The 19273-nt window shown below is 39.4% G+C and overlaps 1 protein-coding gene across 1 annotated transcript in view; it reads right to left on the bottom strand.

Moving 5' to 3' along the window:
- Positions 1-828: 828 nt before the first annotated feature.
- Positions 829-19273, bottom strand: part of DPYS (dihydropyrimidinase) — a 32055-nt gene continuing 13610 nt past the window's right edge. The window contains exons 5-10 of the mRNA XM_075144578.1: positions 18054-18210; positions 16955-17096; positions 14814-14956; positions 4687-4894; positions 2563-2668; positions 829-1061 (exon numbers count right to left, since the gene is read on the bottom strand). Coding sequence (XP_075000679.1) covers positions 2594-2668; positions 4687-4894; positions 14814-14956; positions 16955-17096; positions 18054-18210 — 725 coding nt within the window. The 3' untranslated portion in view covers positions 829-1061; positions 2563-2593. The remainder of the gene's footprint in view (positions 1062-2562; positions 2669-4686; positions 4895-14813; positions 14957-16954; positions 17097-18053; positions 18211-19273) is intronic.

Below are 19273 nucleotides of genomic sequence, written 5' to 3'. Positions count from 1 at the left end.
ATATTCCCCAGTGACAGTTGCTTAAAAAGGGCTATCACATGGGAAAATGCAACTTTAAACAACATTCTAGGTTTCTGAGTCAAAACTTGTCTAGACATGGTAACAGAGTCATGCTTCTAAGAATACAATTACCTCTCAAATGGGAAATCAGATAAATTGAGCAAATGAGATTTTTTTAAAATTAGGAATCCTATCCTACAAAAAAACCCAAAGTATTAGTTACATTGGGGAAAAAAACCCTCACATTTTCAGTAAAAAAAGTTTTTTGAAATGAATGCGTTATGCTCTTGCTCTGGTGATCCCCCTTCAAGCCTTCAAGTCTCCATAAAGCCAGAACACAAAACAGTATTGTAGGTGAGTTCACCAGTATGGTTAGCATACGTTTGCCTATGGTGTAACAAAGGAAACACTTGAACACACGAATAAATGCTTGGCTGTGTAGCTGACAGGGACAAAATGTATAAACTCCTTTAAAGACAGGGACAGGGAGATGTAGCAGCAGCTCTAAAATAGTGACAGTACCCCTGAATCAGCATTTTTCTGTACCTAACCCCTTCCAGGAAGGGAAAAACAAAAAATCAAATTCAGCATCTGCTATCAGAATTCTCTGCATTGCTAAACACAACAGAGATCTTCCTAACACATGAAATTAGAGAATTAGGATTCATCTCCTGTGACCTAACAGAGCAAGAATGTAGAAAATGTGCTTAAAGGCCATTGCTCATTGCTTTGACTTTATAGGTTAGCTGATACTTTCTAAAAATAAATATTAAGAAATACCATCCCCAAACCTACCTACTTTTAAGAACCTACTGAGCTGCTGCCACATTATAGTTGTAGTTATTTTATTATTACTCCATCTTCTAAAAAGAATAGTTCTAATAATAAAATTCCTTTTAAAGAGAAATTGCAATGACAACTTTCATGCAGAAGCCCAGTATAATGCTTATTGGTTACTGTCGTTTCATGTTGGCTCTTGAGAAGTTGATTGTGGACTGATTGTTGGACCCAGAATGCACTGCTTTGGTGGGGACAGCAGGGTCATTTTCATTTGCTTTTATCTACAGAGAAGAAAAAGACAATTTGATATAATCTTTCAAAAGAAAACCTCTGCTTTGCAGTTTGTCACTCAGAGAGGTAATAATGGAGAAAGAGTGGTAGGAGCTAGAAAGAATGATTATTGCTCCCTCACTCTATTGCAGCTTTAGCCTTTAGTCCTCTCTATTACAAAAGCTTTCTCCCTTATGACAGAGGAAAACAAATAGCATGCTGCACTCTGTTGCTGCTACTGATGCCCTGGATGAGGTTCACCGTGAGGGAACTTTAAAGGAATGATACAATGAAATGTGGAAAAGCTAACTTCATCCTCCCACCACTGCAGGTTTTTTCCTGTCCTCATATTAATTAGCACTAAGAACAGACCCATTTTATGTGAGGTGTGAACTTTACATCCATCTACTGGGAAATCATTTCTCAAACTAGCTGATCTCATTGTTGGTACACATATGCACCCAAAAACGTAGCCTGGATTTTGTCATGTTTATTGCCACTCTGTCCCCCGACCCATATTAATCAGCTCCCCTGTTGTAGCAGACAACATTTCAGCTGCAGTTGGCATACAGCAGCATCATGTCTCAATTGTGCTTGCTGAAGGTCTTACCCAGTTCTTTTACTCTTTCCTGAAGCATTTCTTCTGCTTCTTAAACAGTTAAAGAGTGAGGTGGTGTCGCCTAGTCCTTCTCCCCAGCTGCCTTATCCCACCCATATGTTGCACTGGACTGATCCTTGGTAGGTTCTTCTGAGAGACAGTTCCAACTCACTAAGCTAACAGAAAACTAACCCAGAAAAACAAAGCTAATTGTTTTCTGCTGGCTTAACAAGTAAATCACCCCACAGAAAGATCGACCAAGCACCAGGGCATATACAGGTGAGGGAGCATCAATAACCAAGCTACGCGCTGTGGACACTGGAGAGGAGGGAAGGGGAGATGCTGGGTGTTATTTCCCTGTTAGCAGCACTGAGCCTTACAGCAGCTCAACCACCATTAGACCACTGCTGCACTGACTGCAGCACCTCTATTGCATGAAGACAGCTGTTGTCCTTGCAAAACAGATCTATCAGCTTAACTCAAACAGCAAAATTGGTGGAGAGTTATTGCCTGTAACACAGGGACACTAGAGAATTTAATTTTTCACATCAAGCTGGTTTTGCTTTTTTTTCTTTAAATTTGCAAGCCTAACATTTATGCTTTGTACTCCTGGTGCTAACTGAACTCAGGTTTTCTATGGGCCTTCATACCCATGTCTCAGTCTAGCGGTTAAACTCAGTTTGCTTCTCTCAAGTGAACTTTTAAAATGAGACTCCAATCAGAAAGAGGTCCTCCATACTTGGGCTGCCACACATTTTCATCAAACTTAAAGATACCAAGACAACTCAGCTTCTGAGAGGGCTTATTTCAGACAAGCCTGTCAAAAGCTAGATGGCCTGCTGCACTTTTGTTTTCTTGAAACTTCAGAGAAGCATTAAGTAAAGTAGTTTTCACTAATTAAAAGAGAGAGTTACCTGCAAGAACCAAAACTGGGGAAGGAGCCTATTATTTTGGTGTGACAGATGTTCCTGAGACGACGTCTGTATATGGTGCTCTCTTAACAGGAACAGGCTGACAGACCTGCAATAAAGTATTTCAAATCTTTCACTATTATTTGTCTTCCCCTTGCAATTGCTAATTGTACACAATGAAAATAGCAGTGCTATGATAACCCAGCTTTGTATGTTATGCAACCCAACGCTTTCATCAAACCTCTCTCTTGAAAAGATCCCTTACACTGGGATTAAACTGTTCAGTTCTCAGCTTTCACCAGGAGTGTTTAATATCTGCAGCATGTTCTCTTACGTGAAAAGGAATGGCCCAAGTTTTTGCTGGTGTAATGCCAGTACAAATCTGGTTTCAATAGCTGGTTTCTATTACCACTACCTGGCATTTTATTTTGCATTAAAAGTCAAAGGGATCAACATTGCACAACAAAGAAAGTGCTATAATAAAAAGCAGCCCTCATTAACAAATACCAAATATCTTCAATGTCCAGTGGATTAGACTCACAGGCACATACAACTTCGTGCATGATACATATCCCACTGAAGATAGATCCAAAGGACTATGATTTCTAAGAGGAACACTGCAAAGAGAATCTATCTAGATTAAAAATGCAGAATGAGTCTACTGTAGGTGAATAGTTCCCACTATTTAGCCTGTGAGACAATCTTATCTGCAGCTGGCCATGGAATTGCATGACCTTTGGAGCAATTGTTTAAATTCAATTAAATGTTCAGTGGAAAGGGAAGATCTTTTCTCCAGACAAATTCACAGTTAGGACTACTAGTTCACTTTTCTACTAGGTCTGGGAAGTCCAGGCACAGATTATTTTCTTTGCTCTTCCTTTCCCCTAGAAACATTAACCTTAATTCACATTGAAAAGGTGAATAGAATATATAAATTTTGTGGACAGATTTAAATGAGGAATCTGGTTTCAAAATAAAAAGCAAAGTAGAAACAGCATAGTTAGATGCTAACATAATGCAAGTGAAAATATCTGTAGTTTACCTAATTTTCACTGACTCGTACTGGTACAAAGAAAAATGTGTTCCTTTATGTTTGGAAAATCCCAAAATGCAATCATCTGTTTTCTGTTCTTAGTTCCCAGGGAAAAAACTGTGTGCTCATGAGGGGACTTCCCTGCCTACCCACTGTATTATGTGTATCAACTTGCAGATGGCCCATCAGCTGCTGTGAAAGTGTGGTCTTTGGAGGAAAGCCTCACTCAGCCACTTTTACCTGCCTTTCTCAGTCCATCAAGACAACAGCAGGAAGAAATATACAGAATTATCTTGGAAGCATTTCAATGGGCCATATGTCACATGGATGCTAGTTTGATTCAACTTTTAGATCCAGCAATGAATCTCACTGATTCAGGTTGTGATTTTCAAATATACTTAGTCTGGGTGCTTTTGAAAATCCTACCCACAACAAGTAACACTAAGGACTCAAAAGCATTCTTCATAAATGCTTGCATGGTAAATAGGCACTGAAAATTCAATCTTCATGTATTTTGCAATATTTCTCTTTAAAAAAAAAATAGAACAAGAGCTTGAACAGAGCTATCTTGCTTGATCCAGCAGTACACTTTGCACATGTTCAGCTTTTAACACATTCTTGCTGGAACAGAGCCAAGTGTTCAATATTCTACAGGGTTTAGCTCCAAACATCTTTTCCATAAAAGAGTTGTTAGAAAATTATTGATCTCTTCCTCAGTATAAGATTTCTTTCTGCATATGATGTTAAGCCTCTCCGATTTTCAGTGAAATCAGTGATTAAATCTAGCAGTTAGTCAGATTATCTATGAGCAAAACTTTGTCCACTTTTATTGCAGTGGGATGTGTTTATTTTAAAAAGTACCCAGGCTTAGTCTACGAGTTGTACAGACTACCCTCAGAGCAGGAACTAGTCTATGGTATTTTTCTGTAAGATAAAGAGCAATAAAAATTGAGTCCTTAAGTTTCATTTCCTCCCACCTTGGCAGATTTTGATTAGTAAGGGAAATTACCATTGAATCCCCAAACCTCTCTTCCCAAGAGCTAGTTATCCTCATGTTGTACAAAGCATTACAGAGATTTATTAGTTTAATTAACCTGCTCCCGCTGCCTGACTCGTTTGTAGACATATGGAGGGAATGGTGGACGGGAGACATATTTGCCTTCTCCTGCTGTGACATTGAAAGCTCCACCTTCATAAACCACTTTGCCTCTTGAAACTGTCGCAACTGGTACTCCGTGGCAGATCATTCCTTCAAATATATTGAAGTTGTTGGCCTGGTGATGTGTCTTTGCAGATATTGTCCTGTGTTTACAAAACACAACAACATCCAAAATTACTATGAACCTTGCATTTTACTTCTTCATTATAAAATTTTGAGAAATTCATAAAGGAAGAAAATTTAGCAGCATTATTAAACTATGACATTGTACAGTACATCATGGAACAGCTGTAAAAATAGGGTAGAGCATTAACATTTCATTGAACAGTAATTGCATTTCAAAAGAATGAAGACGGAGTCAAAAGGACAGAACGTTGCAGCCTTGAAACACAAAATTTTCCACTAGAAAGAGATTAGTGGGAAAAAAATCAGGTTGTAATATTTTATTTGGATAACATGATTTCATTCGGCCTTGTCAAGCAAATATCTATACACAATAAGGTCAGAAAAAGCTCTGACCTTTTAGCTAGAATGACTTGCAATTTCAAGTTTGAAAAGTATGGCTGCAATGTTTCAAAGATTGAGACTCACGAGTAAGACAAAGACTATTTCACTGGAAAGTCAGTAGATGGTAATGAATTTTGGTAACTCTTAATGTGAGCTGGATTGATCCAGTGACTGACAGCTCAAATATCTCGATGCTGCTAAATAATGACAACATGATACTTCTACATACCTTTCCTCCAAGGGTATTAGCAAATTCTAATTTTAGACCTCAACAGCACTGATTTGAGCTACAGTATTACTGCTTTCTTTATGCATAGACCTCACTCTTTATGATCACCATTTTGCTAGCCAATTTCTCCAACCCTAACTGGCTACATAAAAGGCAGAGCCAATGCTAGAGCGGACATTAGCATCTGGAAGTGCAGGCTGTGTATACTTCCTTTACTACCTATTTTCCCTACTGAGCTACCTACTATCTACTCTATCTAAAATGGGTCACAAGATTTTGCATTTTAGTTAATTATTTTGTTAACTTCCTTTTTCCAATCTACATATATTTTTATTTCTTTTTATAATTTGGAGAGTTTATAATTTTATTGTCTTCTGTAATTTCTGAAAGGAAGGAAGCTCCATGCTTTTGGCTAGCAGTCAGAATTTTTCAAAATGGGTGCTCACACAATCAAAGACCTATCATGCATACATAGCATTAACATTATTCCAGAGACTACATCTTTTGCAAAAGAATTATCGAAGCCAAAACTAATATGAAATATTAATAGATTAAAATATTGATCTATTTGAAGAAGACATTTTTAAACTTTAGTTAACATCCTTATCAAAATGAGAAAACAACAACAAAATCTGTGTCTTTCTTGAAGTATAACCATTTTCAGAAGTAATCCCTTATCAAATATTTCAACTGAATACTTATACAGAGGAAAAAAGAATTTGTGGAAGGATACTTAGTTTTCCTTTCATATCATTCTGTTGAACTAAGAGAAATTGGTTCTACTAAGGGCTACATTTAAATCTTGGTGGCAATGGACTTTTCAATGGCTGTATATATAGAAATACTCTCTATGGCCAATCTGCCCATAGGAATAAAAACTTTTCCTTATTCAGCAAACCTTGGATAGAAAACTTACACATGCCTGCTCACCAGTATCAGCATCATCGTGTAGATTCACAGCGGAAAGAGCGAGCAATAGAAGTCAGACTTCTCGTATTCACCAGTCCTATGAATACTGTCGAACAAGTTTATCCATGGGTGTTATAATAGCGCTACAAAGAGTTTGTGAACATATTCCTCTAGCTTATTGCATTACCCTTATGGGTCCAACTGCTAGAAGAGTAAGTCAGAACAACTGTAATATAATTAACTTCAGCATTCTCTGGGTATACAACATATCTATTTGCACAATAGCACTGGGACACGAAAAGAAAAATGGAAAAGGTAATTTGAGCAAACGAACAGAAAAATAAGCAAGATCTTTCAACTCAACATGTGAGCTGTTTAAATGTGCTAGAGCAGGGTCACTAGCGGTAAATGTGCCTCAGAGGCAAGTACGTCCTTCATAAAAAGATACAAAATGAATGGAAGTTAGCACATTTCAAAGAAATATCCATTTGTACAGACAAACCCTAGAATACGACAAAACACATTTCTCAGAGCTTGTCTCAACAACACACTTGTATAGATCTCCTTTATAACTCTTCTGTTGAAACAAGCCTTAGATCACACTGTTCTTTCTGAAGATAAAGTACATTCTCCCTGATGGAGATCACCAAAATTCATCTGTGTTTAGATTTAACCCTTTGACATTACCAATGGCAATGAAAGTTTCAGGTAGCAAGTGAGCAACCAATTAAAACAGAATTAGCAGGTATGCTTGGGCCTGAAGCTCACAACTCAGCAACCTTATGCAACAGATTGTTTACTGCCATATCAGCCATTTCAGTAACAGGCAGCTTGCTGGGAATCTTAGCGAAGTTCCAATGTTTGCTCCGAATGTCTGAACACTATTGACCACTCGGCTGATGGCAAGAACGGCTGCAACCCACTTACAATCCAAGAAACCACGACTGCCACTGTAGTGAAGTATAACGTAACAGCTATCTCCAGCATCCTAAATGATGTCTGACATAAGGGATGACTCAACATGAGAAAGCAGATTCTGACCCCAGGCTTCAAAACCCTGAATTGGAATTTTTTTATAAAATTTGTAAAATTCTCTAATTCTGGTTATAAATTACAGTGGCTTGTTTCAGACAACCCTTTCTCAAATGGAGACTGAGATTAGAATAATTACTTCAGCATTTAAAAGAACATTCTCCTCTACAAAGAGGATACTGAAAAGACATCAGACCCTGTTTTGTTCCTACTTGCATCTGTGTTTCCATGTAATTCACTTCAGCTGCTTTTGATACACCTGTCTTGCAAAGAGGTTTTAGGCTATCAATATAAAAATTGATATTCCTTTAGTACCAAACAGGACGACTGCTTCTGAAATTGCCTTTTTTCAATCCAGTACTTCTGTCCAACTAATTTACAGTCAAATAGCAATTATTTTAGTCTAAGAGCAATTACCAGATTTTCTCTGACCGTGTGAGGATTCAGTGACTAGTAATCCTGTATTTATTTATGCTCTATGTGAGAAAGGGCTTTACTGCCACTCCTAGAATATTAGATCTAAATAAACTACAAACTGAAGTTTGAAATTCAGAAAAGAGCATCAGATTAGACTAACGCAGCAAGCTGTAGGGTGAAATTCAAGACTGTACAGGTAGTCAGCTCAAAAATTATACCCTGAAGTTTTGTTAAGGAGTTAGAGGTACCAGTTTTCCTTTCAAGTCAAACACAACCCAGGAGCATCATAAACATGTCTACGTCTCAGTCAGAGCCTGAAATACTAAATAGTGAGTTACAGTCATGCAGGAGGGGGAACTGGATGAAAAAGGAAACCATTAGATATTAGACTAATCTTCTACCCCTCATAATGCATAGGACATGAAGCTATCATTTATAATGATAATTAAGTTGAACTTTGTTAAAGAGTCAGTTTTATTCAAAAAAAAAGCAAAGGAGGAGGGAAAAACGAGAAGAAAAAGAAGAAAGATAAAGTCTTAAAATGTGCAAAAATGCTAGCTATAAGCCTATGTCCTGGTTTTGGCTGGGATAGAGTTAGTTTTCCTCCTAGTAGCTGGTATAGTGCTCTGTTTTGGATTTAGGATGAGAATAATGTTGATAACACACGGATGTTTTAGTTGTTGCTAAGCAGCGCTTACACTAGTCAAGGACTTTTCAGTTTCTCATGCTCTACCGACTGAGAAGGCTGGAGATGCACAAGAAGCTGGGAGGGGGCACAGCCAGGACAGCTGACCCAAACTGGCCAAAGTGATATTCCATATCATATGACGTCATGCGCAGTATACAAACTGGGGGAAAGCTGGCCGGGGGGACCGCTGCTCAGGGACAGGCTGGGTATTGGTTGGTTGGTGGTGAGCAATTGTTTTTCATTTGCATCACTTGTCTTTCTTGGGTTTTATTTCTCTCTCTTTTTGTTATTTTCCTTTTCATTACATTTATTATTATTGTTGTTATTATTATTATTACTACTATTATTATTATTAATAATTTCAATTATTAAACTGTTCTTATCTCAACCCATAAGTGTTCTCACTTTTACTCTTCCTATTCTCTCCCACATCCCACTGCAGGGGGGGCAGTGAGCAAGCGGCTGCGTAGTGCTTGGTTGCCAGCTGGGGTTAAACGATGACAGCCTATAACATGGATTAAAAACCCCATGGCCTATTTTATGTTAAGGAATTGCAATAACTGCACATGCAAATATATGCAAGCAACTATTTGTAAAGTTGTATTTCTAGCCTCTTAAAAAATATCTTTAAATAAGCATTGCCTTTGAGTAGCCATATGAAGTGAGATCTGTGGATAAAATAACAGATGCAAGAAGAGGTAGGAAATAAATGTTTGGGAGCTCCAAGTCAAAGTGACTTATCTGAGGGATGGGATCTCTATTTCATGCAATCGTATCTCCTAAAATTCATCATTTTAAGATGGGTTAGAGAATGACAACAAAATTATTTTTCTGATTATGGTAAGTAACTCATTTGTCAACAATACCATCAGTCTGGTCCTATCAATCACTGCAAGCTGATACAGGATGGAAGTGAAAATTGTCAAACTGTATAATGGGCTGGAGGGAAACAGTAATGGGAAATTAAGCTTGCAGAAAAGTATAAAGAGAGAGGAACATACAAATGAGTCTATTCAATGACTAAAGAAGATCTGGAAGTGATTACCGGGAAGAAAAAGGCAAGGTTATATAAGGAGAAAATAGGAAAGATTTTTTTTTTTGTAACATTTCTAAGATTCAGTTATCTAAAGAGAGCAGCTGACATTTTGTGAGACAGCAAGTTACTAGGGAAACGTACATCATGGTCTCTCAGAGAGGCTTATTTTGTTACAGTCCACAGAACCACAGAGTCATTGAGTTTGGAAAGCATCTCTGGAGATCATCTATTCCAAGGCCTCTGCTCTGATCGGGGTCAGCCAAAATAGGTTTCTCAGGGCCGTGTCCAGTCGGGTTTTAAGTACCTGCAAAGATGGAGACTCCATAATCTCTTTGGGCAACCTGTGCCAGTGTTTGATCACCCTCGCAGCAAGAAGTTCTTTCTTATGTTTAAATGGAATTTCATGTATTTTAATTTGTGCCTATTGTTTCTTTCTCCATGCCCCCTTAATTTGACGTAACAGGCCTTTGACAGAAACTCTGATTCTAATGAATTAGTGTACATTCATATATGCATAGGCTTGCACTTGTGCAAAAGAATATGGGGCTATTGAAAATGCCAGAACATACTTGTCCTATGCATACATATTTGTATGCCACATTATTTCATTTTGCCTCATTGTGTCTAGATGCAGTTATCCATATACTCAATATTCAAAATTATGCTCATTCATCAAAAGAGTAAGACAGTTGCAGCACTATTAATTCCAATCATTTTCTAACATCTTAGTTTCTTCCTTTCATGTTATGAAAAATTACAGGCAGTTGCTTGGCAAAGAGTGCTTAAATGTTGTAACTTGTCCTCTTAAGCCTCTGAGGCTGAAGACTTGACTAGAAATGAGACAGTTATAGGCTGCAGATTTTCGTTCTAACAAATGCAGAAGATTTCTCCATTAACATATCTACACGCAAGCAAAGGCATTGAGGGAACATATGCCAGGAGATTGGGGTACTCTGACTTCTCACTGATTTCCATCCAGTGACTCTTTCCCCTAAAATGCATAAAAAACACTCGAAACAGGGGCTAGAAACCACACCTTCCCTAGTCATGTCATAGCAGGTAGATTACAGAGTAACATGTCCCTTTCCTCCCTCTCCTCCTCACCTCCGGACTCCTGCCCTCCCCGCTAAACAGGGACCCCGCTCCAGCACCTTTGTGCTCGGGGCTGCAGCCACCACTGCTGTGCAGAGTGTTGAGCCCAGCTCCGCTGGCACACGTGGGGCACATGCTGGGCCTGCTCCAAGGAGGATGGGGTGAGAGACTGCTACCTGCATGGCCAGCTCTGCCTCTGCATTCAAAAGTAGCTAACTTTTAGGTTATATTTGATGAGTGGAAAAAAACTGGTGGGTGAGGCTTCCCAGACTGCATGTTGTTATAAAGAAGTGGCTGGACTTAGAAAGTTAAACTCCTTTCAGGATGGGTTTTTTATCCCTATAGGTGTTCGATCTTGCTTTTGGGGCCTGATCCAGGGCTTATTTGCAAGGCTCCAACAGGCTACAGTGGGTTTATTGAGCCCCAATATCTGCCAGGAGCTGAATGTCTCTTATGAGATCTTTAGCACCTTCTGCCCCTACTTTACAGATGCTCTGCTCTTTCCACGGTCTGAACTGGGTACTGCACTATTTAGATTCCTTGCTGAGCATTTCTGAAACAAGCCCTAGAGATTTTGTATTCTTGCTTGCTTTCAAATAGCTAAAGGCATCAGCTGTAGAGAGCACTGACTTGCTGACAGATGACATTCCCTTTTCCTTGCTTACTCTGCCCTCTTCTTCTGGAACAGTCTTTACAGTTGCTTTTGTTTCACAGACTTGGGGCTGTTATATTATTTGGGTGGAGCTGAAAGAAGTCAGTGAACATTCTTGAACAAAGCACAGGTTAAAATAAGTACAGTGAGTACACATTTGCTGCCTACATGAGTTTTTCCAAGAAGTTCTCACAAAACAATCCTGTGTGCACAGGCTGTACTTGGGATGCTGAGGGTGTTGAGGTCTGCAGGATGATGTTTGGTAGCACATGGCTGCAATAACCAAGAGGTCCCTTCGGTATTTGTGTGTTCTTTAATGAATATGCAGTGAGTATAAGGAAGCTAAGAAATAGACCTAACCTGGCAGAACTCACAACCCATCTTTTCTAATGCAGTTTCTAACGAATTTATACATTTAATGTGTTTCTTTGCAATACTGCTTGCTTTTATGCAGACCTGCTAAAACCAGTATTTAGAAGCCTTACATACAATAGCCAATCTGAGAACTGTTCATATAATATTTTCTGCAGAAGTTACCAGAAAATGCTACAGAAATAGGCCAGTCACTGAAGCTGATCCGTAGAAGGAAAGCCTCAGCTAAAGTGGCAGAGTGCTACAAGTGGAACCTCGAATTGCAATGGCTCCCAGCTTGCAGAGCTGTCACGTTGAATTCACTAGGTTTTTGCTACCTAGAAAGAGAAAATCCTGAATACCCAGATAGCACCCGACATGTTGCTATTGTGCAATGATGTGGGAGGGGAAATGCAGCCGATTTTGTAGGGATGTAAGTTTTTGTATTTTTGTATTTTGTATTTGTATTTGTATTTTGAAGAGCTTCACTAACTTTCAGAATGACTTCAGAATCTTCCCTATAGACTTCAGCTGACAGATTGTCATAAAACCAGTTCCTCACAGCAATACTTCAGCAATTATCTAACTCTTTAGGCTAGTATCAGCCAGTATTTTAAGATTACAGCAACACAGCATCAAATCAGAAATGGAAAATTGCATTTTCCTCTTACAAGATTTAGATTTATAAACAGGAAAAAAAGTCATTCTTGAAAGAGGAAGGACTTTGCAAGAAAGAGGAACAACCTATTGTGAAATTGAAAATCACTCCCCAGAGTCAAAAAAAGCACATAAGGCTGCATCTTGTGTAATATCTTAAATGGCTGAAGCCCATTAGCTAGATCCCTTTTTTCTGCTGGGCTGTTTGTGCCCTCTTCAGGATTTGTAGTGAATAGACAAGCACTAGTGAAATTTATTTATAATTACTCGTGTAGTTCACAAAATTGCACCTGCAGAGAGGCTTCTTCCCAGCAAAGCCAAAGGGATAAACAATGGGAACAGTACCAGATAAGAAAAAAAGTATTGGCTGAACTTAAAATCAGCTTGCTCAGTAAGAAAATACAGATTAATGTTTGAAAAGCATATTTGAAGAAAAACTGCACCTTTACAGCTGCAGTGGGCAAAAAGGCAATTAGAGCACTCAGGAGAGAGTGAAGGGAGGCAGAAGGAATGCTTGGGAGGCAAAAGGATAAATAATTTCAGGAGCTGACAAAGCACCTTTAGGACAATGTCAGAACTCTGCTATGCTTCTAGATTCATTTGTCCCCAGGCAGAGCAGAATTGAGCTCAGAAAAGAATCCTTCAGGTTTTTTTAATCAGAGTTCATAGCTCCACTGTCCTGAAATAGCTCATTGCTAGTATCTCAAAATATGCTTGCTCAACATGCCAGAAGGCATAACACACAAGAAAATCTCTCTGACACAGCACTGGGCAGGCCTCTATGTTTATTGGGGCAGACACTCCTAAAACTTCCTTTGATGGTGCTGCCAGTTTTTGGTGGGACTTCTGAATAGCAACCTCCATGTCCTTAAGCTTTGCAGCTTAAAACACAGAATGCTTTTCCTCTCCATCTCACATGTTTTTCGTACTCATGAATATACTGAAATGAGTGAGAATTGCATTATCAAAAATTAAAAAAACAGAAGATTGGTCAAGAAAATTTTGTTTGTGTAAGGTAAATCTAGGATTAGGGCTTTTTTTCCTCCATTTGGCTTCCAAAATCAGATTTGCCCAGTTATGTTTCAAAAATTTCCTCTACCATGAGGGGAGTCTTCAACTCTTTTTCAAAAAACAAAGGCTGAAAATCTAATGCCATCTGAGTTACAAGAGGTCAGGCTTTAGGAACACCAAACACTGTGATACCTTGATGAAAGCTGGCCATACTGTCATCATGCCCAACACCCCACAAAGCTCATCTAGGGTTAGAGATTGCTATCCTCTATGGATTTACTACTTGGATGACACTGATGAAGAGATTTCAGGGAAGGTCAATGTGTGTCTTCAGGGCAGTTGTATGCTCAAACTGCTCACTAGAGCTGAGCCCAAGACAATTCCAGCACACCTCCTGACCTGCTGCTGCTATGTGCAGGGTTGGATGTGGTCAGATGCAAGACTCGGCTGTTAAAGTGCCTGCAGATTTAAGCTAACCTGCTGAGCACTTGAACAGTGGAGATGCACTCACACAGCCCATAGGCATCTCAGCTGAGAAAGACAACTCCGCAGGTGAGCTGGCGCTGTGACAGCTGGCTGCCAGACCATTTCCAGGCAGTTTAAACAAGACCAGGATGGGCACAAGAGCCAGAGCAAGACTCAAGATGTATAATTCTCAAGAAGTTTATAGTGGCCTGAGTGTGGAGCTGGCTGATGGTGTGAATATACCTGAAGACAGGAATCAGCTGTAATGCACAGTATTCTGTGTGAATTGAGGTTCCCAGAAAGACACTGCATGCCCTTTGTAGCAAAAATGTAGCATGGCATCAAGTCATGCAGGGTGAGACATAAGCACCTGTGCATCTGTTGTTGGTGTGACAAGCTCTATTCTAGCAGACTTACTGTGCACAAAATCAGTGCACAGTAAATAAAAGCATAAGCATGCACAGCTTGAGCTTCAGAACTAAGCTCACTCCTGGCTCTACCACTATATTTGCTCCATCAGCTAGGGAGAAAAGATTAGGAGGGCAAGACCCCACACTTTCACCACCCATCCTGACCACCTCTGAATGTGTTTGAAGTAGCTGTAAGTTCAAAACACAAGCTTGCAATGGGTCATTCTGCAGGAACACAGGCTCCTCTCCCTTCTCTTTGCAGTGGGAGGAAGCTAAACATACTCTAGCACTTAACAGAGTTACCCTAAGATCCGAAAGTGGTTATTTTTACCCTTAGGATACCAAGCCCTGGTAGCATAATGTACAGACCTTGCTATTTTTGCACTTGGTCAGCAATCCAGGAGAATTTTTTTAAGTCCGTCTAGAGATCAAAAATCTCTGCTTACATACACTATTGTAGGAGACAAATAACCTGTAAATAATTCACGTGAAGTGCTGTTGAAAAACACCAAAATCTCACCCCAAAGGCTTACTGCTGTACAGAGGCTTTGAGATATTTTTTCCTGCAGAGAGGCTGGATGGGAGGAAATACCTACCCATACATACCTTGTAGCTTTGGGATCCCAAATTACGATGTCAGCATCAGAACCCACAGCAATTCTCCCCTTCTTTGGGTAAAGGTTAAAGATTTTTGCTGCATTTGTGCTGGTAACAGCTACAAATCTGTTTTCATCCATTTTTCCACTGTACTGCAGAAGAGTACACAAAAGCAAACTCATTACTTTTTTAAACAAGGAATAAAAAAATGTTCCTGTTGTTTAAAAGGCTAGGATTAGTGACAGCTCTCTGCCAACATCATATCAATTTTTTTTTTAAAATGTCATACTGAAGAGTTTAAAAAAAATAAAAATAACTATTTGTCTCAGATGCACATACTGCAATGTACATTCACTGAATACGATAACTTTATCTTACTTTATCCCACAGCAAAGGGAAAAAAAGACAACTTTAAAGCCAAACGCTCTGTGGATCCAGTCCCAAGTCAATTGAAATAAAATTTTTTAGCTGGCTTTGAATCTGTAGTCCTGCTCAGCAGTTTCCTCAGGAGACATAACATCTCTCAAGTATCTAGGTTTTGGAAAATGGTGAGACAGTATTAAGGAGAGCCTAGAAGATGATAAAGGAGAGGCAAGGCACAATGTGTAATATAGGAAAGGTGATTTGCAAATCTCTTTAGCAATAACACAGAGGATATAGTACTGTTCAGTAAATATTTGAGACCAAGTAGTATAAAAAAGATTTGCTGATGTGACACATCAGCAAAATGGCAAACAGTAATGGATATACATGTGTCTTGGGACTGTCCACTGCTACATAAGTAATTTAATCCAGCCTCCATGACTGTTGTTTGCTCGGAAAGCCAGCTACACTGGCAGTAATACTATACATAGGTCAGTCTAGGAATCAGAATGTTGTAAAAACATGTTTGTATCATGTCCTGTGAGCAGTCATCTGAGAAGAAAAGCATAATGAAAGTGGTGAACACTGCTCTTCTAAATAATGGTGTGTGGGAAGGGAGGGAAGCTTTCCAGAAAAACTCTCACAGTTGTGTAATATTTTACGAGTAAGACAAGGGAGGATATCACTGATTGAAGAACCTTTCGAAAAATTATCTTGCCCAACAGGATACAGTGTTCAAAAGCAGCACTGATGTACATATTCATGTCTTCCTTTCATACTAACCACAAGCTAGATTATATTCCAGTTTACACCATCAATAATCACACTAGAGTTATGCCACAGGTGAATACAGGCAGAAGTCTGCTTTGTACACACGAACTGGACCTGAATCACAAATACAGATAAACAAGAGAGATTCTGAATCACATCCTTACCAGGTGTGTGAGGTGGATAATTCTACTACGACAAATAAATATGCTTCACAGTACATTATCAAGACTTCACTACTGCAACAGAACTTAACGTTCATTAGAAAGTTGAACTAGAGCCTCCAGAACTTAACAATATTGTATTAGCCAGAGCAATCGTAACACACAGTAAGCAGCAGATCCCTCACCAAATTGCCTCACCTCCGCCCCTCATCAGACCACCCCATATCCAAAAAGCCTGGCCACTAGCTTCCATATTTGTATTTGTTTAGAGCCTGAAGGGCATTGTCCTGAGAAGCACCGAGCATTCTTGTGATGGCACTGAGAATCTGAAGTCAATGGGACTTGAAGGTGCTCATCTCATCATACCACAGGACTGAGCCATGCATTAGAGAAGCATTTCTTATCTCTACGTTATTTCCTCTCGCTGAAAACACAAATTAGAAGTTGACAGGTACACACCCAGTGTAGAAGCGCCTCCAACAGCTATGTTTGAGAGAGATCAAAGAGGAAACAATACAGAACTGACCAAGTCAAAATTGCGGGCACCTCTTTCCTCTAACTTTCCTTTCATCTGTTGAAAAAAATGCTATAAGTAAATGTACTGTGCCCTACTGCTGAAACAACAGCAGTCCTTTGCTGCTAAACGATGGAAATGATTCTGTAGTGCTATTTTTTAAGCCCTAAGAATCTTCTTTTATCTCCCCAGACCATAAAGTGACAGTTAGTAAGGACTCTGTTATGGTATTTGATCCAAGGAGTTATCCTACGATAAACATGCTTGATGATACTGCTGAGAGACTATATTTTGTTAGAGAAATCAATTACCTCCATGTTCAGACATCTTGATATACTTACAACGCCTTTTTCCCATATGACCGACATTCTGTCTTCCACACCATTCACTCCATTAGGGATTTTTGTGAAGTCATCCTTCCCCAGAGCTTTCTGGCATATGTCAAAGGTGCAGTTGTCAGTCCCTGTCACAGATAGGTCATCACTATGGAGAAACAAAGTTCATTATGAATCAGAGCAGTACCAGACAGTGCCACATAGGAAAATTTGTTTCAAGGCTGGGTAGATCCAGCCATCCCTTCTGCAAGGAAAAATTGATATGCCCTGCCAGCCTGTCTTCAGTCCCATCCTCCAAGAGTAGCTCCACAGTAAAAGCCAGTTCCCCTATGAAGCAGTTTCCTCTTCAGAAACCCCTCAGAAGAAACGAAGCACCAAAAATAACACTTATACTTTGGATATGTCAAAGGTGTCCCTCAAATGGAGGACTGTCCCACTTTGCCCAGAGCAAAGGGCTTGTTTCCATCCTCACTTAGAGCAATTTTAGACTGTGTCACTCCATATACGCTGTGAAATTACTCTGGATCTGCACAACCATCAGTGTTAAGGCATACCTTCACAGACTCTTTGGTCAAATTCAACCCTTTTGTGGAATTAAGCTTTATTGGTAATGAAATACCAGTAAACCCCACATTTTGTTAACTGCAAGTATATGAAGGATACAACTTGTATCTACCTTCAGAAGTCAGCAGGCTTAGTTTTTATGCAGCATCCAAATTTCAAGTGAAAAGGGCAGCTGACAACAAAACCCAGAACTCTCAGCTGTGACCCCACTTTTTACACATTTGCAGCTGACTTTTACACCCTTACTTTCCCCCGGTCATGTTTCAATTTTTGCTGCAGTATTAGTAAGGCAAGGCTTATTGATTAAAATCAAATGGGGACAGAAGGCCACAAAAGTTCAGAGAAACAAAATCTGAACACTTTCTAACTTCTGTAACAAAAAATGTTTTTCATCTATGGTTTCATCTTCCATTTCTCCTTCCTGATAATATAACATTCTGTACTTAGAAAATCTCCAGGGCGTCAACTTGTTATTATATACTCGAGACAGAATTTGCTGTGTATTTGGGCATCAGCTGTCACTGTTTGTTCATCTACTTACTTGGCCAGTAAGTTCATGAGGAAACCAGGAGTAGATGGATCTGGTCTCAGAGGAGGTCCCATGACATATGCTGCAGCATGTGCCCAGTCTTTATTCCAATAGTGGGTGCCATCGGTGCCAAGACTAGCAGCAATAGGCTCCCCATAAACCACCTTTCCTGAAAAATGTAAAGCAATAGTATCATCACCAAACAACATAAAAATGCATATCTTGTATTTTCCCTGTTTGGGATCTTTTTGGTGGCAATGGATTTACATTTGAATGAGTGTTTCAACCAACATATGGAAGGACATAATAAACTAAGCTATAACACAGCATCTGTGTTCTGAATATTCTGCTGGTGATCTCCCAATATATTTCCTCATAAGAACATTGCTTGGGTAAGTTTTTTAATTAAATTGTTGACAGATATATTATAACAGGGTTTACATATTGTTTACCAGGCATGTGATTGAGATTTCAAAAGGAACACAGTCCTCAGTTGCATTAATTATGTTCAAGATCCATATATTTCTTGGTAGCACCTGTTTGGTGCTCTGAAATTACTGACTGTGTAACAATGTAAGTTAATATATACAGCATACAGACTTTGCAAGGTGGTACTTTTAATTGTCAGGCTATAACTGTTCCAAGAGAAACAATGTGGCACCAGACATAAATTTAAAGAGTGTAAAAACATTTCCCAAATAAAAAACTATAAATAATTTAATTTTAAAAGTAATTTCCCAAATTTTAATCTTTAATTCTTTGCTGCACAGTATTCCAGATTCCTCAGAAGAGGATAACAACCCAGACTGGCTGTTAGCCTTTGGATAGAGCTAACATATTTTAACTATTTTTTCCTCCTAGGAAACATGGAATTGAAACTCATCAGAACAAAATGGGAGATGAAACAAGGTGTTTCACTCCTGAGGAGGTGGTCCAGCCACTTTGCAGTCCTGTAGGTGACAGGTGGTAATGCCTCTGACTGTGATGGTCACCAAAGACCCAGAGTGAGCTGGGACCTCACACACCCACTCACAGGCTGCTTGATGCTGGTTAAAGGCAGCCATTGCTGGATTCCAGCAAGAGCCTTCTCCCTCCCCTGCTCCCTACAGAGAGTGGGTATCTTGCTACAGATCCCAGATTTCACTCCAGGGACAATTTTTGTTAGAACTATCACTACATTACCCCAGGAAGGGCTCAGCTGGTAATGGCTCGGTGATACAAGACAGTGACCT

The sequence above is a fragment of the Calonectris borealis genome, chromosome 2 (genome assembly GCF_964195595.1).
Source record: "Calonectris borealis chromosome 2, bCalBor7.hap1.2, whole genome shotgun sequence".
Lineage (NCBI taxonomy): Eukaryota > Metazoa > Chordata > Aves > Procellariiformes > Procellariidae > Calonectris > Calonectris borealis.
This window is presented reverse-complemented; position numbering and strand designations above follow the sequence as displayed.